General features: G+C 38.7%; 1 protein-coding gene across 2 annotated transcripts in view; it reads right to left on the minus strand.

Moving 5' to 3' along the window:
* Positions 1 to 27,576, minus strand: part of DENND1B (DENN domain containing 1B) — a 253,203-nt gene that overhangs the window by 136,781 nt on the left and 88,846 nt on the right. For both annotated transcript variants that reach the window (XM_039484997.1, XM_039484996.1), the window contains exon 4: positions 9,443 to 9,492. In XM_039484997.1, the coding sequence (XP_039340931.1) occupies positions 9,443 to 9,492 (50 nt within the window). The remainder of the gene's footprint in view (positions 1 to 9,442; positions 9,493 to 27,576) is intronic.

Below are 27,576 nucleotides of genomic sequence, written 5' to 3' on the forward strand. Positions count from 1 at the left end.
CTATGGAAAATGAGAACACAGTGATACATTTTCACAATCCTGTAATCAAAAGTAAGCAAGTTTTGATCCTAATCTTCAAGGTGCTCAATGGCTTAGGTCTAGGATACCTAAAAGATCACATAACACTCCAAAATAAGGACTGATCCACCATGCCACACCTCAGGCACAGTGGAACATTCTACCACAAGGGTAAAGCTTGTCTGTGCAGGAGACAGTGCTTTCTAATTTATTACAAACACACACATACATGTTAAAGTAATGTTAGGATTGCAAAGTCAAGCACTCAAAAGTCACTAAGTGCCTGTGGAAAAAAATAGTGTGAGATAATTGAATTAAAGACGGTATCATAATGCAAAAGCAGCAAAGAATCCTGTGGCACCTTATAGACTAACAGACGTTTTGGCCACAGGAGGAACGCATACACACAAGGAGGCCGAGTTAAGGTTGCAGAGCAGTAACCCTCCCCAAGCTTCTCATTTCTCTCACCCTGAAAGTCCTTGCCCAAGTCTTTTTGCCCAGCAAGATCCAGTCTCCACCCCAGGTTCCCATTCCTGTCAGCCCCACACTCATCTCAGGCTCCTTGTCCCAATCTACTCCTCTATGTAACAAAAGTAACATCTTAGGGAGACAAGGTGGGTGAGGTAATATATTTTATTGGACCAACTTCTGTTGGTGAGAGAGACAAGCTTTCAAGTTTCTTACTCAGAGTTGGTCCAACAAAAGATATTACCTGACTCACCTTGTCTCTCTAATATCCTGGGACTGACATGGCTAAAATAACACTGCATTCAATGAGTAACATCTATCACGTGTGGTTTGTTCCCTCTCAGAGGCCTGTCTGAGACTATGGAATGAACTCCCACAAGAACAAAGGACCATTACAAGCTTTACCACCTTCCACTCCAAGTGCAAGACACACTTTAACCTGACTTCTGTCATATAAACACATAGCAGCACGCACATTTAAGGGTGCTTTCTCCTGCACCTTGCCCCTTTGCATCAGAGGATGTCCCTATAAAAATCTGCACTAGAATATCTTCTTTCAAATCTCTCCCTGAACTCACAGCTGCTTTGATACCCATAATTCACTCAGCAATGGCTGGTCTGTAGTTACATACTGATCACAGTATATTTAGCATAATCATCTCACTTACCTTTGCTTTCCCTATTTGCTTGTTGTAGCCTATTGTCCAAAGTCTTTATACTTCAAACTGAATCATTTGGGGGACGAAATTGTCTTTTTGTAGTATGTGTATAGAATGCCTAGCACAGTGGGGTTGCAGCCACTAGGCAATATAAATAAATACAATTAATAATTTCTCCTTCTATCCATAGTTATATGTGTTTCTAATGTACTGTTTCAGCAGGAGGTTACATTAAAGGACCACCTTAGCATCTTTGATCCACTATACCATCTACACTTGTCTGAGCCAACAGAGCTTTATGCTGGAGATAAGACATTCTCAGTAGCGGGCCACTATCTCTGGAAATTGCTTCCCAAAGAAGAACACTTACGCACAAACCTAGCACATTCAGAAAAAAAGTGCAAGAAGTACAGACCTCTTCATCCATCCTTCCCCAAATGATAAAGCCTCTGATGCTGCAATCAAAACTGTGCAAGCAAACCTTCAGGCCTATGTGGGCTCTATTTGCGTCTGTGCGGCTGCACACAGATACAAGCGTCCCCCAACCTGGATCAGATTGCAGGATCAAAGCTTAATCTATAGTATTAATTCCTGGGTTCCTATCTGACTAAAGAGAGCTTGGAATTTTCTCCTCTTATTTAGAACACAGGCTGATCCAATTCAAGCCTCATAACAAAATTCTGAGATACTATGGTGATAGGAGTCTTCTGAATATAAATAATAATTCAACCTAACCATATATTGTAAAATTTATGAAAATTCAGCAGATGTTACCAATACAAACAAATGTTGACACTTCCAATTCATGTACCTACTGTATACATTATGCTGTAATAAATTCTCTGATTAAAGTGCTTTTGAGTGATGTCATTTAAAACCAATTAGTTTAATATATTCAGCTTCTTTGGACCCAGGTCTCTCTTACAAAAATACTTAACAGTCCTTTCTGCAATTACCAGAGAACAAGAAAGATGGCTGCTGCAAGCTTTCCTCACGGTGAAAATTCCCCTCAGATCGTTGTGACATATAAATGATTACATATAGTTCCACATTTCATTATAGAGCACAGAATTAATTGGTCTAGCTCTGGTTGAAAAAATATTTTGCAAAGTGTTGGTCAAAAGCAGATAATTTTAACTGAATGCAGTCCACTCTTCTTGAGTAAAATGAACAGATGCAAATTGTTACATATTCTGTTACTGACCTTTTACTCACTCTCTCGTTCCTCTTTTCTGCCTTCCTTTTTATACGCAACTCCTCCAATGCATGCTTATATATAATTTTAGTTTAACAGTAATAAATCATTAAATAGTGAAGGACGTGTATAAACACCTATTAACTCTACAGACTACAAAGGGCTCTTTCAGGGTTACTATAATCTATCAAATAAATAAATCAAGTTTTTTAAATTGTCTACATCCATTTTCACATAATACTGAAACAGCTCTTTGGATTATATAGTAGATAGGGAGTACTTTTAAATATCTTTGTTTGTATTATAGAGACATAAATTGAAGGCTTCCTTGAGATCTTTGGGTAAAGTGGGAACTAAATCCCTTCCTCGCATATAGAAATTAGTGTGCATCATCCCTAAACTTACACCACTTACTCTAGGAGACAGAACTATTTTTCTGTGATTATATGCAAATCTGTTTAACAATTTAGGAGACTGAAGACATTAAAACTGACTCCTTGTTGAAGTTTTAGGATTCCTCTAAATGGCTTTGTTTTCATCTGTGAAACTTCAGAAAGATATGTTACAGTTAAACAAATTTTCATACTTGGGCTAGGGTTTGAGGATATCTTTTAAAGAAATGTGATATAAAATATAATAGCATTATTGATCCTAACCGTGTCTATTTATGCCAAGGAAAACTGATGGCTACGGCACTATTCTGATTACAGCTCAGCCAGTTAGGTTCTGAAACACTTAACGTTCTAAACACAAAAATCTTTCAGCATTTCAGCACTTATCTGGATGAACTGTAAGCAAGGCCAATTTCCACAGACACTCAAGGAGCTGTTCTAACTCAGAGTACAGAGTAGCGGTGCATTCTGGAGCCTGGGTTAAGACCTGGAGATTTGGGAGATGAGGCTAGAAACAGTTTGATGAATGGTGAGATAAGGACCTCAGACAATCTCCAGCTTTGGGTCCTCAGTCCCCAACTAATTCCCCAGTTCCAATCCATATTCTATAGCTTTAGCACTCAGGCACACCTTTCTAAGATTTGACTCTCGCTCCAGCCAACTTGGAGTAGCTGTTTTCTAGCTTCCCTGATCTCTTATGCCTCCAAGAGAAACAAGCAGCAGCCTTAAAGCAAAGAAAGATTTAAATAGCTCAAATTATAAAAAATACCCAAACTAGGAAACTCCCACATTAAAAAAATAGTTAACAGAGTTAAGGTTGCTAAAATGTATTTTTCAATCAACATAAAAACTGAAAGAAACCAAATTGAACAGGATAAGGTGATTCCATCATTCATTTGATAATTTATCCACATCTATATGTTCTGTCTGCACAAAATAACTAAATGATCCATTTGGATCACAACCTTAATTCTAACCTTTCCTTGACCAAATTAGTTACTTGACCAAAAAAGTCTTAACACAAAATGTAACAGAATAGCCATTTTCAATAGATATATAGAATACATACCTTATACAACACAAGGATTAAACAATCTAACATTTCTTTTCCATATCCCTGAAAACTTACATAATCTTCCATTCTAACAAAGATCATCTATGTATAAGCAAATATGGACTGAATCTTTAATAAACATTGTCTTTAGTAATAAAGTATGCAGTAACAGACTAGCTAACTACTATATATTATGGTCACAGCTAAAACTGTACATTGATCTGGGATGAGTGAAGTATAGAGGGGATGCTGTATATAGTGGAATCACTTTAACTCTACATTTCCTTTATTTTCAGTGTTTGCCTGGATTGAAAATGCACTTTCATTACTTACTTCTAAAGCAAAGTTTTCTGTATGTGATAAATTACATAGGTACTTTGGTGAGGACTGTAGATCCAGTGACCTCCCACATCCACTGACTACCATGCTTTCAGATCACACCTGGGCTGCTGCACCTAGCAATTCCCCTAGACACATCAACAAAAACAGCATCAACCAGGAGCAGCAGAGTGAAAGTGACATCATCCCCACCATTTTCATTTGTTGATCCTATCTGGTCACTGGGGAAATGCTATGCACAGGAGCCACAGTGTGATCCAAAAGCATAGGAGTGATCCTCCATTCCTAGATTTCTTCCTTCTCCTCCTGTACCAGCAGGGGTAGTAGGACTCCAGCACATAATGCTTCCCAAGTGACACAGCAAGAGCAGCAGGTGAAATTAATGAGGTATATCAGTGTCACTTCACTACTCTTTGTGATACTTCTGGGAATGTGCTACCTGCAAGCGCACATTTACTGTACTCTCTCCTTCTGGGAGGTGCTCTGCAGAAGGATCACAAGCTGAAGGGGAAAAAAGAGATAAACAGAAGGTAGGAAGAAAAGATTAGAGGGCAGAGACAAATGAAAGGAGACGAGATTCAAAGCAGAAAGAGGACTGAGTAGTCTAGGGGTTACATACTGCAGTTTGGGACTGAATTTGATCCTTCACACCCTGGGCAACAAATACTATGAAGGCAGCCACAGGAGAGATGACACAGCTTGCATGGCACTTTAGTGACCCTCTGACCAATTAAAGGGATCTGCAGTCATGGACTCTATAGGGAACCACAGCTGAGACTCTTTGGCTGGAGGGAGGATAACCATGATGAACACAGGTTGACAGAGAAAATGGGGAATGTGAGGCCCCTGAAGAAATAGGAGAGACAGATAGACAGACACCAGTTACAAGCAAAGAACACAAAGACATGGAGAAGGAGGAGAAACAGAACTGATTAGTTTAATTTGGTTGAGGAAGGAAGGAAGAAGTTGTGTTAGCAAACAATACAAAAGAAATGCAGAAACACCCTGTACCCTGAATGGTAGAATCCCTCCGCCCCATATGAAAAGGAGAGGAGAAGGGAATCCCCATGATAAACAGATGTGAAATTAGCCACCCATTAATGGTACCAAAGGAGCTATTACAACTATTATACAACTGAGTGTCATTTATTAAAGTCTGAAATTATTTATTTACACACCAGATCTAGAACTCCTAGCACCAACTGAGTAAACTCATAAGAACTTATATGTATGGGTTTGACTTTTTCCCTTAAGAAAAAAATCAACCACAATCATCACTAATGAAATTCAAGGTCTGAGTTAAATCATCAATAGTACAGAAATTGACATTAAAAACTAAAATCCGGATGTGCACTTTAAACAACTGTGTCCTCCTTTGGTTTGCTTTTCAGTCTTTATTTATTGTACCATGGCTAAATTAAGTATTGATCACAGATTTTTAGCCTCCATTCATATTAGAAGGAATAATGTCTTAAGTATTTACCACATCTGCCCTGCTTCCCCTATCCTTACTTATGTGTTTGAGGTTTTGGTTGTTTTTTTTAAGTTTTCATCCCAAAAGAGCATTCTATACAAAAACAAATCAATTAAAGAGACAAAGCTTACGTTATCAGAAGACCCTGGCTGTAGCAGAATTGATGCAGTTCCACTGCAAAGTGAAGTGAGACAGATTCTGGACCACGTAACCAGACCCAGCACACAGAAATTTTACATAGTGAGGTGATGAAATAGCCGGGCAAGGGCACTGGGTCCCTAACTACAGTCATCCACTGGCCATTCCTCAACCCTGCAAGAGTTGGAAGTAAGAGTACCTGGGGCTACTGGAGCCTCAAGCTGTTGCAGAGTTGCCCTACTGATGCTTAGTGGCCTGATGAAGACTCTGCACCCACATCTGTCCCTCCACACAGATCTTCCCTCGAAGTCTGTGGTATCCTGAAGCTGTGTACTAGGTGTAAGATTTGGCCCAAAGGCAACAGTCCAGCACTTCTGAGCAACTGGATAACAACAATCTGGTGTATACATGTAGTGCTGGATAACAGATCCGACAATGCACTCATGTTTGTCACATGACATACACAAATGAGATATTTCATACATCTACACGAACTCCTTTTGTTATCTGAGCCATGGACTTCCCAATGCTAGTGACCAAGCAAAATGCCACATTTGCAAACATGTTTAGAATTTCCCTAACTCCACCTACCGGGTGTGCTGAATCCGAAAGCTCTATTTCCTGCTTCTGCCTATGTGGGTGAGTGGGCTCCTGGGCTCAGGAAGGAGGTATCAAATCTTTCTGTAGGAAGCTACTGCCATTGGCTCAAAAATGTAGTCTTCCATCACCTTCTTCCCTCAAGACTAGCACCTCTGAGGCACACTTAGTTACACTTGCCTACACAGTAAAAGTTCATGGGATGCTCTCAAAACAAAACATCTTCAAAACAATGACCTTTCTTTGAGGTGACTAGGTCACTATGTAAAAGTTTACCATGTGGAGTTTCTGTCCAGGAAAACAACATTAAATAGTAAATACAAAAAATGTTACATCAAAAGAACATTAAGATTGCAGCACTCAACTTTTTATAGGCTTTCCCAGGGTTTTCATTAAGTATATGAGAGCCTCACACACCTTGAATAATTTATCTTCACATCACTACTAACAGGCTGACAAATATTATCACCATTTTATAAATCCCAAACTGAGGAACAAAGAGTAAGTTCAAGATCATACAGGAAACCTGTGGCAGAGGCAGAAATAGAACCCACATCAGATAGATCCCAGACTACTACCTTTATCTTCCCTTTCTTGCAGGCTCTTATTTCATTTCTGACAAATCATACAACTAGTATGGTGAATAGGGCAAGATGTTCTGGACCCAGCCCAATTCACTACATAGCTTTGCCTTATTCACTGTCCAGTTTGTGCACAGAATTAGGAAGGTGTCCTGTGGAAAGATGTAATATGTGATCACACAATTAAGACTTCATCATAACATGTAGGATGTGCAGGGTGCCTTGTCATTTCCAGACTTCAGAGAGCTTACCTTTGTAACTTTAAAAATTATTAATCTACTTTTTTATGGACTTCCATTTTTTTAAAAAATAAATAAAAAAGAAAGAATGAAATTCCATCATATCATATTAGAGAGTCACAGAACTCTATAACGTACAATATGGAGAATCAATGAGACAAGAGCTCTTGTCTCATTTTATTCGTACCTTTCTATATTATATGTATAACGGCAGAAATCCTTCAGAGCCATGCCTCCTTTCATATTCTCCTTCGAGGACTGTTTTCCAGAATGCTCTAACTATAAAACCTGGGATTCCATTCTACTTTGTTATATGCATAAAAAAAGCACACCAGTGGCACTCTGAGAGGTCACCTTTTCAATGAAAATTTTTACTAGGTTTAGATAATCATGTGTGTACATTGTCAGAAGAAAGTTTGGGAGTTCCTTAGTTTTAGGGCTAGAATAAACCAGCATACACACACAAAATGAACATTTAAAATCTTTATAACTTGTCCAAATTAAACCCACCAAACCAATCATTAGCACATCTATGACCTAGAGAATATGTCCCTGCCAAATTTCAAATTTCCATTATCTTGTATTTGGGCATTACAGCCATTTAAAAACAAACAAACAACACAATTTTCTTAGCAAAAATAAATGCTTCTTTTCCTCACTCCTGCACAGAGCACACCTACCAAATCTCAGCCCAACAGGTAAAAAACTTTGAGAAAACAGTAAACTGAAAAGAGCCTTTAAAATGGAAATGCTAGGTAACCTAAACTACAGACATTGCTTTGCCTGTTAATAGCTAACAATCACACACAGTAATTTGTAGAAATCATTTATCTACTGCTACTGACTAAGTTTGTGCCACTGGATGGCAGCAACAGAACCTTACCTGCTTCTGTCATCATCAAATTTGATTTCCATGCTGCACCTTCACTATCAACTTGAAACAGATATAACTTAGATAATTTTTTCACTTCAAGGTCCAAGAGACACAGACAAGGTTTTCAACTCGAGGCCAAAAGACCAAAAACATCAAGACACTCGATCACGGCCTTGGATAGACCAAGAGACTACTTACACTTGATCTTAGCTCATAGAGCCAGTACATATTGTAAGCACAAGAATGTAAAGGCTTTAATGCACGAATATAAAACATTATCAACAGTGTTGGCTGAGTCATAAAACTTGTATAAGGGATTATGTGTTTAACCAGTTCAAAAGCCAAACAACTCAACTGAAGCGCAACATCTAAGAGGTTAGGTGACCAAGTTTACTATCAGATAACATGTATTTGTGAGGTTTTATGTTGCACCTGGCTTCTCTTCCAAGCCCTTCTTCACTACCACATACGCATTAGTTTTCCTGTCTTCTGTTTCCTAAATTGTAACATCTTTGGGGGCCCTTCTCCTCGAATCCCGTCATGCAACTGATGCTAATACCATTGAGACCAGCGAGATCTGAAGGCTAGCTGGGTGCACATTCATTAATTGTACAAACCAAGCTTCTACCAGTAACACAATATCAACTAACTCACAGACAGACACAATGTGAATTTTCCAAACTACAAATCTACACAATTGGTTAAATTAATAATCATTAAACTCATTATCAAACATTTTGATGAAGTAAAATAAATATTTGGAGCTTATAAAAAAATATCTTGTACGAACATTTGAAATGAGTAACAACTGATATGCGGAAGCCACACTAAAACTGATATCAGGAAGGTGAACTACCATTTACAAACAAAGGTCTTGAATCTACCCTCAGAAAAATCCATTGCTGCCCGTGCACATTCAGTTACCGGCATGTAATTGAAGTTCTTTTAATTCTTATATAAGGTGAAACACAAATTGTGGGTTATTTTTAAAACTGCACAGTGAGTTTTTATATTCTGGTATATTGCACCATTTCTTTAAAACTGATATTGGGAGGAAACTAACTATCTTGTATCTTTATATTACACAGATGGTGTTTACAATTGGGCTGGAGGAAGTTGGGAGCCAGGATGCAGCTTTATATCAAAAGAGAATTCTTAAAATCCTAGCAAGGGTGTATTATACTGTAATATTTTTCTACTAGTGCCTAAATACAGGAGAACAAAGGAAAAAATGTTTAGTGTTTATTCTTTTCACCTCCAGGTGCAAGACCAGAGGATGCAACGCATTTTGTTTTGCTCTTATTTCTTTAAGTCTAGACTTTCAAAAAGTTATTTTCATTTTCACTAAACAGATATATAATTTAGAATACATTGAGTTAAATATTTTTAAATAAATGATCACTGTACCACAAACCTTTCAACGTCAAAGGGAAAGCAGAACTTCGGCACACTCTGCAGCACCTCCTGTAAATACAGATTAAAGAAATAATGTTAGGATTTTAAAATGACATTTTATTTAAGTATTTCTGCTATACTGTTTGCTAGAAAAACCATTTTAAAGAAATATTTGGTTGCAAGAAATATAGCACACGTTCCTGGACTGAAATAATTGATTATTAAAAAGGAATTAAGTTTGTGCTTTGGCAGATTGCAAAGACAATGCCATAGAAGCCCCAGGAGGGAAAGGCCTGGCCTGAAGGGTATTAACACCCTTCACATCCCCGCTGGGATTCCCTTCAACAAGGCCATATGGATTTTACAAGAAGCACTGCACCATATGGGTAAGCCACGTCTGCTGCTACTTGTACCACAGACTAGCCACAGGGACTTCTGACAGATCCTGGCTCAAAAATACAAATGTTGTTTCAATTAAAATGCAGGCAGAGAAAAGGGAATGAAGTTGGCAGCAGAATGAATCACTGAGAGGTATAACAACTCTATATGTGTTTCATAGTCAAATGCTGAAAAAGATGAAAAATCTTCTGTTGGTACAAAGTAGAAATTTATATGGTTATCTCTTCAGTACAGCAGTAAGGCTTTCACAAGCAAACCTCATTATTAATTAATTAAAAGTAAGACCATTCCTGCAGTGTTCAGACCATCATGTAATGGATACTGTGTTTCTTTTCTGCACATTTTTATTTAAGAAGCTGTTTAGTGGCAAATAAAATGTGTTAATTAAAATATAAAAAATGTCCTAATGTTTTTAAGAAGTACAAGACCTCTCTAGAAAAATCAGAGCTAACAGATCAGCTGTCAGAAAATCTGAATAAATGTATAACACTGATCTTACAAGATCCAAAAACTGTATTTATTTTCTTGCTTCCAGCAAACCAGTTGGGAAAACAAGTCCTCTGTGAAATGTTTAAACTTAGGGGGAAGGTTGTTGATGATGAAATGTAGTTGGGTCAGTGATGTGCAGCACTTGCTTACTATACCAAACCTGCAAGCACTTCTGCATGTAAAGGTACCCGTATCAGTCATCCCACTAAGTGAGTGTTTGCAGGATTGAGTGTGCAGGTTCCAAACTTCCAGTGCCAAGGGTGATCCTCCGAGGTGCTGCGAACTCTCAAAACTCACTCAAGTGAAAGAATGCTGAGCACTTTGCAGGATGGGACAGCAACTACCATATACTGAAAGTCATGCAGTTAAATTCCCGTGCACTGCACTGAATGCGTACCTTACCTTAAGTATTTGCCTGGTTTTACACAGTGTAAAACACACATGGAAAAATATTAATATATTAACCAGCAAGGTCTGTATATTTTAAAACTCTGTAAACATTGCATGAGTGAAATGTTTACACCTTTTTTCAAGGATTTAGTGTGTGTCCTGATAGACCACTACCTTAGTACAATACAGTAAGAATGAGAAAGCCTATTGTCCCTGAGTTCTGGAGCAGCTTTGGGATTCTCACCGTGTGTGATAACAGAGATAAAGAATGGGATGAAAGTAATATGCTGTGTTTTGGGGAAGGATACTAACTCTCTTGATTATGGAAAATCTCTTTCTATGTAGTAGCACATATAATATTCTCCAAAGAGACTGCTGTTCAGTCTCAGTTTTGGCTGGCAGCAAAGGGCCAATGTGGAAATTGCAGGGAATAAAACATACACACACAAACACATAAAGTAGAAAAAAAGCAATTAAAAAAACCCCACAAACTAAAGAAAAAAACAGTCCAAACTTGTAACGTATTAATTTTCAAATAGATCATTCTTTCAGGCTCACAAAATTTTAATTTTCTTCTGTCAAAGAAATAAATTAATTTTTAAATTTTGTGTCCTCAGGTAATAAAGCTCAACACAGGTACCCTGCCACCTTCAACCATTTTCACTTTTAATATACATCTTAGTTTAAAACATCATTTTTGTCTTACTACCAACAATATTAATTGCTGCTTGGTGACTACAGAACTGATTTAAAATAGGAAGGGAAATGTACTTCCAATATTCATCTAAGTTTCCCACTGGAGCTTTTTTTAAAAAAAAAATAAATTACTGCACAAGGAAGGAAACAAAAGAAAGATATTAACAGAACATAAAGTACATTTTGCATTATATTTTTGAGACTCAGATGAACTACAGTACTTTGCCATTGCTCTGCCTCCCACCCCTCCCCCACCCCGACCGGCACACACATACATACACACACAACTTCTGCAAAACACAGCCTCAGCTCGCTTCCCAACTGGCAGGAGCATCCCTCAGGGGACAAGTCTTTAAACCTCCGCACTCTTTAAAATTCAACCAGCCAGCAGGTCTATAGACTGGTGTATAAACAGTATAGACAAAAAAATCCTCTCTCAGCTTATGTCAGTGACAAAGCAGCTCAGCAGTTGACTGCTTCTCCCCTGACAGTGTAAGCTGGGTTTACACAGATCAATAGATGGAAGTCCTACCTAGCTTCCAGGGCTCAGTTTTCTCCCTTAATTACAGGTGCTATTCAGATTTTAAAAATGGAGGAAAATAAGATGCATCTAAGATGCTTTCTAGGTGTCTTCTAAACACTGTTTGAGTGTATTAATTGTAAATAATCATGTTATACATGGATTCATGCATATTAAGTATTAAAACATATTTAAAATTGACACTTATTGTACAGTGACCCTTTCTCCTGAATGAAACTTGAACTCCGTTTTCTAATCGATCTTCATTTCCAGGGGCCTGCACCTAAGACACACCTGCTTGTTGGACAGAAAGATGTGTACTCATTAGAAAAAGAGCACTACACTTATTTATATCCCCTTTCATTTTAAAGGTTTAACACAAATATTTATTCTTCTCTGGTGAAAAAGTTACATGAATCTTCAAACACAAGAAATACCCTTGATTCTAGCTTCTAGTGGATTATTTTCATCTATGGAACCTGTAATGCTAGATTTGGGTGCTTTCAGAAGAGTATATACTGTTTAACTTGGGAAATAAAATTATTTTGCAATGTATTACCTAATGCTAAAAGCAATAACATTGTTGAATTTAAAAATAGGAAACCTCATATATTTGCATAAGCAAATTAACTTTGTAGTTAAAACAACAGGCAACTACCTCACTCTTCAGAAAACTTTCTGTATATACATACAAACATTAACAAAACCATTAGTGTAGTTATGCAAACTTCAAAAATCCCTCAACTACAAAAAGGGTAGATTTATTTTCCTGAAATATCTCACACTATGTGTGAAATTCCAGTCCCCTGTGCAAAGCCCAAGCAGAAGGGTAATGGAAGTCAGTTTCTCATTCCAGAGGCAGGGCATGAAGCATCTCAGCATAGTCTATTTATTTATATAATGTTGTAGCAGATATTGCACCTCCCCTAGGGGTTATAGTCCAGTAATTCTTGGCAGTTCACAGTTTCACTGACCACACCGTACCATTCCTCCAGTTTTCCCACAAACATAGATCTCTATGCTTCTGTGGAGAAAGCCACTGCAGGCACCCGAAATATAAGAATAATTTTCTTTTTCTTGCTTAACTGTACATCTATCTATCTGGGTTACTATTATATGGCATCCATCACCATGGTATATGCATCATCCAAAAAAAGTAGAGCTGAGGAATATAAGAATGATGTTTAATGCATAGGTGATGATGATCATCTGTTGTAGGAAATCTCCTGCCAACTCATGGCATTGCTTTTGAAAAATATTACTGGTCTGTTCTTTCGGTTAGATGACTGGCATCACATTCATTACTAAGGTTGTGTGTCTGTCACGGAGGTCACAGAAGTCACAGATTCTGTGATTTTCCATGATCTCCGTGACTTCTGCAGCAGCCGGTGCAGCACCAGCAGCAGTTTGGGTGTGGGAAGGCGCTCGGTGCTGGGGCAGTGGGTTGGGGTGCAGGACAGCGCTTACCTTGGGCGGGGGGGCGCCCAGAAACCGGCTGGTATGTCCCTGCACCTCCTAGGTGGAAGGACCAGGAGGCTCTGCATGCTGCTCCTGCCTGCAGGCATTGCCCCTGAAGCTCTCATTGGCTGCAGTTCCCAGCCAATAGGAGCTGCGGAGCCAGCGCTCGTGGTGGGGGCAGCAACCTGGAGCCCCCTAGCCCTCCCTCCCACTAGGAGCTGCAGGGACATGCCGGCCATTTCTGGGGAGCTGCTGCCTGCCTCACCCCAGCACCCGTGGTGGCCCCGGCCTGCCCTCCCAGAACACCTATGGCCACTTGGCCCAAGTTTTAGTTAGGTGTATATAGTACAAGTCATGGACAGGTCACGGGCTGTGAATTTTTGTTTACTGCTCATAACCTGTCCATGACTTTTACTAAAAATACCTGTGACTAAAATGTAACCTTATTCATTACTAGTTAGGAAGGACAAGGCTTGAATTTTAAAAATTACAGTCATCAAAGAGAAGTGGATTTTCATTAACTTACACAGATCAATACTCAGAAATGCAAAATCCTACTTTAATTAATCTTCATTTTGTGTAAAAAAAATCATCAAGAATAGATTAATCATATTTTCTTTTGGTCAGACACTAAAAGTACTAAAATGTTGTTCAATATCCCCTTCCCAACCAGAACACCACAAATGGCTAAAAATATAGTGTGAAATCCTGGCCTTATTTAAGTCAATGGCAAGACTCCTATTGACTTCAACAGAGCCAGGATTTCACTCATAATGTCTATACAATACATTTTCATAAAGGTTTTGTAGGATACATTCTTTGCTCACCCCAATCTTATCCTAAAAAGCAGATTTATGATCCTCTATAAACAAAAAAGTTCAAATTGTGTCATATTCCGAAAGTTGGATTCTGAAATGCATAATGGAATTTTGATAGTTGATTTACCAACTTGAAAGGAGAGACTATTAAATTAAACAATAACACTTATATACCAGAACGGGGTGCATACTGATGGAAAAGGTAACTTGGGAAATGTACAAATTTATATTTTTCTTTACACAAAAAACACTGGCGCCTAACTATAAATGAATGGAGACTAAGGTGCTGTCTACATGGGAAAGTCATACCAATGTAGCTTAGGTGTGAATTTAAACCAATATAGTTTTAACCAGCAAAACCCACTATGTAAACACTCTCATTCCACTAAGAGTGCCTTTTTCCAGCTTTATGACACTTTGGAAGGAGTTTAACTACACCACTATAACTGAAATTTTTTTCCCACATAGACAAGGCCTAATACTACACCAAATTTGAGTGTGGTGAACTCGCTAGAATTCTTTGTACTTGATTCTTTAAAACTATACTACGCAAGTTACTTGCTACAGCACAGTGTTTGAACTGAGTAACTTTTAAAATGTGTTGGGTTGGGATTTGCAGGTATACCATCAGACAAATTTATTTATTTTTCTTTTTATAATATATGCTGCTAGTATGTACAATCTGGTGTATTTTAATGGGATGGATGAGGGTTGGGGGCAGGGATGACTGGCTTTTTAGAAGCACCTCTATCTTTCCTAGCAGGGATGCTTTATGTATCCAGAACTGAACTTCATCAGAGGCAGGAAAATCCATTTTCCCATTTAGTTCAATTTTTTTTTTCTTTTTAAGAAAAGGAACAGTACCATTCCAGCTGGTTCGGTGTATGATCCACAACACAAGACTGGGCCTCAAGAAAGCAAGCAGACCCTCAACTAGGTGGCCACCCTAATTATAAGCAGAGGAATAGAAAAGAGAATGTGTCCCTTTAGGAAGAAGGGATTAATGCTACATCAAGAGACAGGTACACTAGGTCCACTCCAGAAACATTTCAGAATTGCCCAGGGGAGGGGGAGAAATATTTTTTTTTAAAAGTAGCAACCATGACAACACCAATTATTTAACTACAGAACTGAGATAAGATAGCCAACAATCTTCATATAACAGGTGCTCAAAATAACTAACCATCCCCATAAACTTGCAGAGAGATAGGACATCTGCTAGGGAAATATTATCACATATAGGAGCATAAATAAAAATCACTAACTTAGAAGTGACAGGTTTTTTACATCTTCTTTCCCCACTACCCCCTCACTTATTCAATTTCGTTATTTCCTTTTTCTTTCTCGACATGTTATTTTTCCTTTTCTCATTTCTTCCTAAGGCTTTTTTTCCCCTCAATCTTTTTTTTTAAACTCTTTCATTTTCCTGTACCTCCTTTTCCCTTTTTCGAAAGGAAGCAACTCCTCTTCTCTGAATCCTTTACCTCTTACACATCCACCCCATTCTATTTTGTACCTCCTTGCTTTTTCCCATGTTGCTGAATACAGCTGCTGCTAGTTAGGTCCTGCTCTTTGTTCTCTCCTGTATTCCAGTACATCTCACCTGTTTCTCTCTCTCAATTCTTCCTTGCTTCCTCCTTGCATTCCCTGTTTCTCTCTTTCTCCACTGTAAAATGCCCTGTTTGGGTGTCATCCTGGTGGTGTTTCCTTTGCTCTTCCTACCCCTGAGCTCTTTCCCCTCTTGGAACTCCCTCATGTCTCTTTCCCTCCAACTCCCAATTTTCTCCTTTCTTGGGACCCATTCAAACTTCTTCCAACCTTTCCCCTCCACACAGCAATTCCTTTCTTCAAAGTTCCTATCATGTTTTTTATTCCTCCTTTGACCATTAAAAAAAAAACACACTGAAGGCTGTTATTGTGCTAAGCACCTGGGCCTGATCCATTGACATCAGTGAGATTATTCAGATGCTTAAAGTTAAGCACATACTTAAGTTCTTTGCTGGATCAAGGCCAAACTTCTCACATTTGAGCCCTTCACCATTAAGCCCCTAGGAGAGTGAAATCCTGATACTGCCACATAAGACGGCCAATGCAAAGCCAGGCAGCTCAGTCCTCTCTCTGATCTCTCTCTGCTGGCTTCTCGGTCACCCCCCCTGTATGAGACACACACAGAGCAGAGAGCAGCATGAACTTAACAGAAGGAGAGCAGAGAAGAGAGAATCATAAAAATATCCCCTAGCAGTGGAAAGATGAAGGAAGAGAGCTATTTAGCCCAAACTGACAATTTCTGCATGCAAGAGAAATGTATTAGTCAGACAACTGCACTGTTCTATGGAAGCGGGATAGTTAGTGACACTGTTAATAGTACAGAGATAAGGTCTCAGTACACCTTATCAGATAATTCCCAGCACAAAAAAACCCACCTTTTGTTATATTTCAAAGACATCATCATTTACTTCTGCTAAAAATATTAAAACATTAAAAAATCCAAATTAAATCCTTGAAAGCCAGGAAATTCCAGAATTTAGATTACATGTATGGAAAAACCAAAAGGTCTGAAATCTGGAAATTCAGAGTTAAGTTTCCACATCGTGGCTCCTCTTTTTGCTTTGCAAAGCATTGGGGCACAGACTAGTTAGGGAACCAGCAGGAGGGAGGAGTTCCAGCTGCCTAGCCAAAAGGAAGACAATAGCCTCTAGGGGCACAGAGGATGCCACAAAAGAAAGCTGTCAGTACAGAGGTGGGACTCAGAAGCCAAAAGTCAGCCACAACTAACCTGCTACTGAACATACAAACCACAGCTGCACCACTGCCCAGAAGTAATGGTAATAGTGTACCAAGTTTACTCAAAAGGCTCATACATTTTACGATTTTTTTTTAAAATGTCATTCTGTGGATGGATGGTTTAATACAGGGATCAGCAACCTTTGGCACGCGGCTCATGCCGCTTCCCGCAGCCTCCACTGGCCTGGAGCGGCGAACTGCAGCCAGTGGGGAGCCACAATCAGCTGAACCTGCAGATGTGGCAGGTAAACAAACCGGCCTGGCCCGCCAGGGTACTTACCCTGGCGAGCCGCGTGCCAAAGGTTGCCGATCCCTGGTTTAATATATAAAACGAACAGAAAAAGGGAAACAAACTTTTCCCCATATTTTCAAATATTAGGGCACTAATTTGCATTTTTCTTTAAGTTTGGTACAATGCTACCAAACAGAGAATGATTCGTAACATTGTCCTTTAACAATCATCTGTGTGAATCTGGGCAAAAGATACATGAAAAAAACTAAGTGATTGCTTTTTCTACAAATCCAACCCTAAAAAGAGATAATTTTATCTCAAAAGGAAATGCTTTTATTGAAATAGTAATTTATTTTAAAAACAAAAAAAGAACAAGAACAGCCCACTGAAATTTTGAGGAAAATAAAAATAACCTAATCACTCTTGCCATACCACCAAATTGTGGGCCTCTGAAAAATCTGTTTGTACATGGTCATTAGAGATTTGTTAGACTTTGGAAACTAAATTCCACAGAGACTCTGCCTACACTGAGTATGTTCCAGCCCAGGCTGCCAAGGCAGAACTGCACTTGCCCTACAATTGCTCCTCCCAGCGGTCAGGAGCCACTGTGGTACCAGGCACAGGATACTAAAGCAGAGTGACTGTCTCTCCTGCGCTCTGAATGCTCTCCCTATTCAGACCAGGCACCATGAAGGAATAAACAGACTAGAATGCAAGGTGGATAAAAATCAGTATTTTTTTTTATTTAAATCAGATTTTTTTGATAAAATGCTTTTTCAGGAAAACATCTATCTAAAGAGTTTTAATTAAGATACATTATAGCTCAAAGATAGTTCACCATGGAATAGGGATTATAAATTCTAATTCTATAGTATAAGACAATATATTCAGGTAATGTTTAAGAAAAGTTTTGTAAATCCAATAGTTAATGGATTAGGGACCCAATCTTATGGGACAGGGCTGGCTCTACAGTTTTCGCCACCCCAAGCAGCGCGCGGAATTGCCGCCACGGACAGGAGCAGTCCGTGTGCCCTTAGGGTGGCAGGCGCGTTTCCGCAGCAGCGGCAATTCGGCAGAAGCTTCTATGTTTAGCTGAAGCTGCCCCAGACAGCTAAACACAGAAGCTGCTGCCGAATTGCCCTCACCACAGAAACGTGCCTGCCGCCCTAAGGGCGGCACGGACTGCCCACCCACCCCCCCTCTGCGGCAGCAATTCGGTGCGCTGCTTGGGGGCAAAACAACAGGGACTGCCGCCCCTTGCAGAATGCCGCCCCAAGCACCAGTTTGGAATGCCGGCCCTGTTATGGGGTTCCAGAGGCTTCTGTATAGATTATTTGGGTTAATCTTTCTATCTACCCAGTGGGACTCAGTGCTCAGACTAGAAGATACCATCAGAGATGTTTAATTTTGGAGTTCTCAAACTGTGGATTTGTGTCTCCAGAGATAACATGTTTGATAACAGCAAAAATGTTTTTAAATAAACAAACAAATAATATACAGAGGTGAGAAATAACAGACCTCAACTCTGTTGCCCCTCTGCAAATTTGTGTACACAGAGTCAATCCCTTACGTCTCCCTAAAAGTGCAAAGTTTCAAAAAGTTCAATGAATAGAAGATTGTTGGGGGCAGAATAGATCTGGACAAGGAAAAGAAGTCTGGAGATAAATGTGAGGAGGGAGGGACAGGCAGTTGAAACAAAAGTGAAACTGTTTGAGCAGCATATTCCAGAAGTCTTGAGGTCTTTCAGAGTGTAGCCTTCATTGATTTGAGATTTACCATTCTCTCACTAGAAGGGAAAACCTATAATGGCAGCAGGCCATAAAAGAGAGGGAAGAACCAGCATTCAAGAAAAATGTTTGCTGATGATGTTTTAAAGAAAGTCACACCAGTGAACTGGTGGAAGTCACTTAAGCACTTGGATTTAGAGACTGTTGAAGTGATAATCTCACTTTTAACAGTAGTAGTTTCTTCTGCTGGTGTAGAAAGAATATTTTCTTCCTTTGGACTAATTCATTCCAAATTGAGAAATCGTCTGGGACCTGAAAAAGCAGGAAAGCTTGTTTTTCTTTTCCAGATAATGAACAAACAGGAAAATGAAGATGAAGAAAACTGAGTTAGCTGTAGAAGCCAAATATTTTAAGTTTTTCTTGTTGACCTGGCTAACATATACAATTTAATTTTTGTTTTTTAAAAATTATTTTAGTTAAAAACAATTTTAACAAAAATAAACTTGATTTTTAAAAAACCTGAATGTTTAACTAAATTCAAAAATTCATATGCTTGTTTTATTAAAATATTATATGTTTGCTGTTGAAGAAAAAAATCCAGAATACGTAACACTGTTGTTTTAATTAAATAAAATCATTTAAATGTCTGTCTGGTGATGTTCTCCTCCTAAGACAGCATGGCAAGAAAATCCTCCAAATATGAATGATTAACCTGTTGAATTGGAGATAGTTCACCTCCCACTGACTTCAAGAATATCTGCTTCAATTACCTTTGGTAAATGAAATAACCAAACAATCATTCATTTTCTGATAGAGCTGTAAAACTAATCTGAAAAGTTTTCAAAATAAATCACTTTAAAAACGTATAGTGTGTACCTTCTAAAAATGAAACCTACATCTATCTCTGAGTTGTGAAGAATATGTATTAAGGTTATAACAACCAACAAGAATGCACTTTTACGTAGAAATCCATGATTAAATTGAGTCTTCCTGACTAGTGATTTAAATCATGATTTAAATCGAATCCACCCTGCTAGAATGCAAAGGGATGGTGAGAGGGGAGACTGGGGTAAGGGTCTGGAGCAGGGAGGAAGAAGGTGGGAGTCTGAGGTCTGGAGCCAGGGGACTGTGATGTAGGGCCTGGGGGCCGGGACAGACTAACGGGGTCAGGGGAAGAAGAGTCTGTCATCATTAGAGTATATTTCCCTCAGAACCAGGATTCCTGAGTGTCAGCATTGCTCTGCTGGCAGCAAATACCTATGAAATGCACTGACAAATTGTGTGCCTCATTTCCCTCTGGTAGATGGCCCACACAGCAGCAGTAGGCTGTCATCCTTTATCAGCTACTGTTACCTCAAGCGGCTGAGGTCTGCATGGTGGAGCTAAAGGTTTGAACTCTGCAGATGAACCATGGTTCCACATTTGGAATTTGGTTTTTTTCCACATTTTTTTTTAAATAAACCTGGCAAATTGCATATAAAAAACTATATTAAAAGAATGTTAGGGTTGCAGAGTTAAGCATTTAAAATTTAGGTAATGCCAAAATTAAGGCTTCCTGTGTGACTGCCACCTGATTTTATTAACATTTTATAGCACTTTATTTGTTCAGAGCACAATTATCAGGGCTAGAAATTTACTCTCCTTAAACTCTGAAATTCTCATGTAATCAAGTCAAGCCGCTGGGGCTTTGAGAAAACAGCTCCAAATATCATGGAACTTATGATAAAAACCATGAGAGTTAGCAACACTGCATTTCACAAAGGACTTCTCCACTACAGAATGTTTAGACAGAGGTAAATAACTGTTGTAACTATTGCTGAACAAACAGGAGTATGATAAAGACCACGGTGTTACTGCAGGGCTAGTATAGTAAAGTCCAAAGTCTGTCTGTTACATCATGCATCCACAAGCAACTTCTACTGATTTTTTTTTCACCATGATTCTGGCTTGTGAGATTCTTATTCCCTGAGCAGGATGGGAGGTCTGGGGACTGCGGGGGGAAAAAGGGAGTACCCTTCCATCAAATGCCACTTGTATAGATTATTATGTGGACAATAATTATCTTTTAAGATGGAAAATTTCCAAGTTGCTTGCTGGTACATAAATACTTTGGGCTCTCCACTTGCTAAAAGATAATAAACATTCCTCTATTATCATCCAGTAAATGAAAAGGAGTGTCTTCACCAGTATACCGCTTCAATGACAGCATCTCTGGTTTTATTCACAAACTGATCTGAAAAGCAGTTGAAACTAAAGATAAAAAGGTAATTAGTGTCTGCAGAATGTTTCATGAAGTACAACATAAATCTAACATACATATGTAATTACAATCCTTTCACCATTCTCCACAAGCAGAGAGGGTACTAATATACAACATCATATAAGTCTAGTCAAAATTTCCCACTGTTCCTAATACGGATTGAGCTCCATTCTAGTATAGGTAGCCACAAACATTTTAAGCATTGTGTCATCTAACCTGTCTTAGAGCAGTCATAATTGACGTGATCCTCAAAATACTGGTGGCAGCCAGTGGCCCATCGATAAGGCACCAGTGTCCAGACTACAGGGATGTGATTTGCAGAGTGCACTGAAGTGTTGGGCTCTAACTGTTCCATGTAGACTCTACTGGCATGAACTAAAAAGGTACCTTGTTCTCACTATCACACAGGACTACAGTAACACAAACTAGGTATCTTTTCGTTTGCCCCAGCAGGATCTACATGGGGCAGTTATAATACAACACTTTAGAGACCTCTACAAATCACACTGGACTGGACTGCAGCATCACGTACACAAGCCTCGAGATTCCCAGAGTTGAGACTAGTAGAGCTTAACCAGTGTTAACAAAGTCGGATTTTTGCAAAGCTCTCCTTTGTCTCTTCAGTGGTGTATATATAATGAATACACACAGAAGAGCACAAAGTTTAATTAATTAATTCCTATATGAGTATTGGTTTATGTTGGTAATGTTTGTAATCTCATTTACGAAGATTTCAAGTTAGTGGCTCAGAGCAAGTTCACAAATTTTATTAATTTATTTAAATATTCAAAACTCCATCTTAAAGCAGTGGTTTCACTCTGAAAAGCGATTGTAAGAATAGCATCAAGGGATTCCACGCTTCTGAACCCACAATGACTTTCAGATCAAAACTGCTCAGGTTTACAAGTGAAAAGACTTTTTATCCCCTTATCCTGACATCAGAAATTCAGCTGGGTTCTTTCAGGGCCCAAATGATGATGATAATAATAATAAAGAATCTCTCTTAACTATTCTGTTTATGATGCAAAAGAGACAACAGAATCCAGCTAACTCTCCCATATCTGTATCGGTTCTGCAAAGAGTACACACAGTAAACACTTATTTTAGCCAGTAAAGGAGATATTACTTTGAATACTCTCAAAAAACAGGTCGGTAATAATGTGCCAATTTCACAGAGTCACTTTTCAGAGTACAACTGAACTATAAAGTAAAAGTATACTATGTTTAACAGTACAGATCATCTGCAAAAGAAACTGAGCCACATCAGTATTCTTGATTTAACAGTGATAAAACCATTTAGGAAACAGCCAGAGTGATGTACTCTGAAAATACATGGTCTAGATCTAGTAGCATAGTTTTAGTAGTAACTAATCACAATACATTTAAATAAGTTACTGTAGAAGGTAGATTTTTTAAATAAGATCAGAATCTAACATTTAAAGTATTGTTTTCATCACTTTAAATATTTGAAACCACTATTTTAAACAACCCCAAACATGTTTATTTTTCTTTGTCTCAAGTTAAACGATAAATTTTAATTTTAGTTTTTACTTGTTAATGAGTACTAGTCTCACTTCCTAGTGAACAGTAGTAGTGAGAGTCAAAAATGGATCATACCCACACTATTTCTGGTTATTGTCCCATAAAAAGGCCTAATACTAAAAACAGCAGAGCACCTGCAATTCCCATTGAAGGAAAGAGCTGAAGGGACATATCATTATTCAGGATTAGGTCCAAAATAAAAAATCAAGGGAAAAAGAAGAAGCGGACTCCCTGGGGTGGAAGATACAGGATTGCTAAACTTATTTTCTTTACAAATCAGATACTGGGTTTTTTCCCTGTCAATAGTATTTCTCCAATGGAGTACATCAAGAGCTCTGAGCCTTTTGGCTATGCGACCAATGAAACAACAGATTTTTGACAACCAATACAAGCTGTTTCAAGGCTCCTGTCGAGCATCACCAACACAAAGGCTATAATGGTAACATAACATTCATGTTGTTACAGGCAGATAGATGAGACAGATCTGGTCACAATGAAATTATAGTAATTAAAAAATAAGGAAGTTTAAGTTTTAAAGGAAATCAACTTTTATCCAGGAACATTTCAGAAGCAGAACAGGAGCAAACAACAACATTACTAATGCAATACACAAAATTAGAGTAGCAGCTATGGGTGGGGGATTCTAACTACTTTTTACAGACAATGTAGGTCATGCATAATTTTATTATAGCATAGCATAATTAGAATCATACAACTTAATTAGAATCACTAAATGAAACTCTGGTAACTGGGGAGAACCAGTGTTCTTCAATGCAAAATACTGATCTCAGAGTTGAAGATGAGAGGACCACCTACTGGGAATGGGAAGCAAGTGGGGAAAGACATTTCATGAGCATAGCGTAAAACCTGTTACACTTTGCCCTGGTGGTAGCAGAAGCAATTAGATGACCTTACTCTTTCACTCCCCACCCCAGAATAAGAGAGACACATCTATGCATCCAAGTGATGCAGAGTACTCTGTTCAATGTCCAATATCCAGAGAGGCGGAGCTAATTGGAACACCCCCCAATGGATGGCCTGAAGCTGAGGGAGACAGAATCACCAGTGGAGGGACGAAATACTTCAATACAATGAAGGCTAAAATGGAAAGAATGAACTGAAAAGGGAGGGAAGACAGTGTAGCAGAAGAGTAGAATGAAGGGAAAAGTAAGCAGTAAACTGGAGTGGAGTGAGAGCAAAGTGTAACAGTGTCTATTAACTATTTTCAGCATTCTTGATCAAAATGAATGTCTAAAAGATTCATCATCACTGATCCAACACCTGATCATGACTACATTTTTCCCCCTTTGGTATGCACATTAGTGAGGGTTACAGGGTTAAGTCAAACTACTAATATAATTAAATTTTGAAGTCTGTATCTGAAGGACGGTCAAATATTAAGTTAATACTGTACTTACTTGAACACACACAGAAGAGAACATTTTTACAAAATGTAGTACCTAATATTACAGCTGCATGATAAAGAAAAAGTGGCTAACATATGTATACAGTCTAATAAAATGCACACAGTCTATTAAAATGCACATAATTTATTTGACTCAAAATGAAAACATATCTAACAAGTAATTCCATTCATCTGGCCCTTTTTCACCCAGCCTTAAGATATACAAATGCATGTCTTTTCACCAGAAACAGCAGCTGGGAATGAAAAGGAAAGCATTCAAATGATCATTTTCACATCATATTCCATCGTCTTTTCACCAGCTTCTCCTCAGTCTTTCTTTGAGCTCCATTCTATTACAAGAGAGCTGCTTTTTAAATCAATTCATATTTCCATAATCCACACTGCTGTTTCTCCCTCTTCTCCCCAGGGTGGACTAACCCCTACATCCAGAACTATGGCTTACAACTGTCATTAAGACCTATAACAATAACAAGATAACAAAAGAGCTGGTAGAGATGAGGCTAGCTGGTACCATATGCTGATTAAGTTCAGCATTTTTAACTCATGGAAAAGCTCTATAAAACAAAGCCATCACAATCGTAACAATAAGTATACTTGCAGTTGCCACCTGTCTCCAAAAGTGCAGGAAAGTCTGATTTTTGAAACCAGTGCTGCATCCACTTTGTAAAAAATGGTGCCCCCATATAAATTATTTGTTGTGTGTTATGAGGTGAAAGAGAGGATAAATGACATTGCTTAGACTGCATCTTGGAACATTTTAAATCCTGAATGTTATGGGGGTTTTAGTGACTGCTTTCAAAACATTTAAACAAATAATTGTCCTAAAACAAGTTTTCCAAAGCAAAGCGGAAACCTTCTGTTCAAACAACTCACATTTATAAAATGGCTAAAAATAACTGTTGTTATTCCATTAGCTGCAATTTACGCATGAAAGAAAAATAAAAGCATTCCTTACTTACACACACAGTTTCTTAATAATTTTTCCTTAAGTCCTTTTGACTTAATAAATATTAGATGCTTTTCAGCCATAAATGAAGTTAAGGAGCCAGCAATTCATAGGAAATTATCTACCTTAACCTCAGCAGGGTTTAGCTAGCAGGCAGAACATTGCTATTATCTGAGTTGGACCAAGCATTTTCCTGGATGTCACTTAAGGCTGTAAGTTAGAACATAAGAACGGCCATACTAGGTCAGACCAAAGGTCCATCTAGCCCAGTATCCTGTCTTCTGACAGTGGCCAATGCCAGGTGCTCCAGAGGGAATGAACAGAACAGGTAATCATCAAGTGATCCATCCCCTGTCGCTCATTCCCAGCTTCTGGCAAACAGAGGCTTAGGGACACCATTCCTGCCCATCCTGACTAACAGCCATTGATGGACCTATCCTCCATGAACTTATCTAGTTCTTTTTTTAACCCTGTTATAGCCTTGGCCTTCATAACATCCTCTGGCAAGGAGTTCCACAGGCTGACTGTGCGTTGTGTGAAGAAATACTTCCTTTTGTTTGTTTTAAACCTGCTGCCTATTAATTTCATTTGGTGAGCCCTGGTTCTTGTGTTATGAGAAGGAGTAAATAACACTTCCTTATTTACTTTCTCCACACCAGTCATGATTCTTCCCAGGGTGGACTAACCCCTACATCCAGAACTATGGCTTGCAACTGTCATTAAGACCTATAACAATAACAAAATAACAAAAGAGCTGGTAGAAATGAGGCTAGCTGGTACCATATGCTGATCAAGTTCAGCAAGTTCCTAAATTTCTGTAAACGTTGCAGTGACAGTACCATTTAAATAAAAGAACACTTTCAAGGTTAAGCAGAGACCCATATTTGACACATTCAGAGTATGTCTACACAGCAAAGAAAAACCCACAGCTGACTTGTGCTCGCCAACTCGGACTCACAGGGCTCATGCTGTGGGGCTGTTTCATTGCTGGGCTTGGGTTTGGGTTTGGGCTTGAACCAGAGCTCTGTTACCCTCACACTCTGCAGGGCTCTAGAGCCCAGGCTCCAACCCAAGTGCAGAAGTCTACACAGCAATTAAACAGCCCCACAGCCTGGGCTCCACGAGTCCAAGTCAACTGGCATGGGCCAACTCTGGGTTTTTCTTTGCTCTGTAGACATACCCTTAATCTCAAATCCATAGACACAAATATTCTCCAGATAACAAAAACACCATCAACTCACCAGCATAAGAGCAGTATCAGTAGCTTAAATTCCCCTTTCAGATTGGTTGACCAAAGTAAAAAAAACAAAGATTTGTTGCATCTCTGAAGCAAACACCCTTGTATTTCCCATGAGCATGAGAAAGGAGCATTTAATGCCTCATCAGTCCAGAAGAATGAAGGGCAGAAAGATAGTGAGATGCATCTCCTCGTATCATCTCTGCAGCCTTGACAGAAGTACAGACCACCTGATATCCTGGGCTTGTGTTGGTCTCACAGGTGAGAAGCTGGTATTTCAAGCCTATTACAGCTGTCTTTTATATATTATTGTTTGCAGTGTTCTTGTAGCTGTGTTGGTCTCAGGATATTAGAGAGACAAGGTGGGTGCAGTAAAATCTTTTATCTTTTATCTGATGGTGAAAGAAACAAGCTTTCAAGCTTACACAGACCTGAAGAAGAGCTCAGTGTAAGCTCAAAAGCTTGTCTCTTTCACCAACAGAAATTGATCCAATAAAAGACAGTACCTCACCCACTCTGTCTCTCTTTTATATGTCACTGAATTTCACGACTCAATGTTCATTGTCCAGAACACAAATTTGTCTTCTGAAAACCAAATTCAGCTTTTTATAGCACTTGTACTTTTATAGAACTTGTATTATTATTTAAGTCAGAAAACAATATTTTCTCCTCCACGTTGCTCTGGTCTCTATTACTGCTGATTTCATTGATACTTCCAGACACCAAGGACTAGGTGCAAGATGCAGAGCAATCTGGCTGTGATCCAGCAGCGCACTTAAGCATGTGCTCAATTTTCAAGACAGATGTCATCCCATTTACCTCAATGGAACTACTCACATGTCCAAAGTTAAGCATGAATTTAAGTGCATTGCTGGATCAGGGCCAGAAAGCTCAGCACTTGGCAGGATTGAACCACTACAACAGACATCTGTTATACCACAGAAATCAGACATTGACTAAATGTATCACAACTGGAAAGGATGTTAGGATACCTAAGAAATGGGACAGTCAATAACACAAAGACTATTAGAATTCCTTTATGTAAATCAGTTGTGCAGCCTCATATAGAATAGTGTGCATATTACTGATCACCCCATCTCAAAAAGGATATTAGAATTAGAGAGGTTTTAGTGAATGATAACAAGAATGAGCAAGGGCATGGAAAAGCTCTCACATGCAGAGACTGAAATGGTTGGAATTGTTTACCTTAGTAAGGACATGAATAAGAG

This window comes from Mauremys reevesii, linkage group 8 (assembly GCF_016161935.1).
Source record: "Mauremys reevesii isolate NIE-2019 linkage group 8, ASM1616193v1, whole genome shotgun sequence".
Lineage (NCBI taxonomy): Eukaryota > Metazoa > Chordata > Testudines > Geoemydidae > Mauremys > Mauremys reevesii.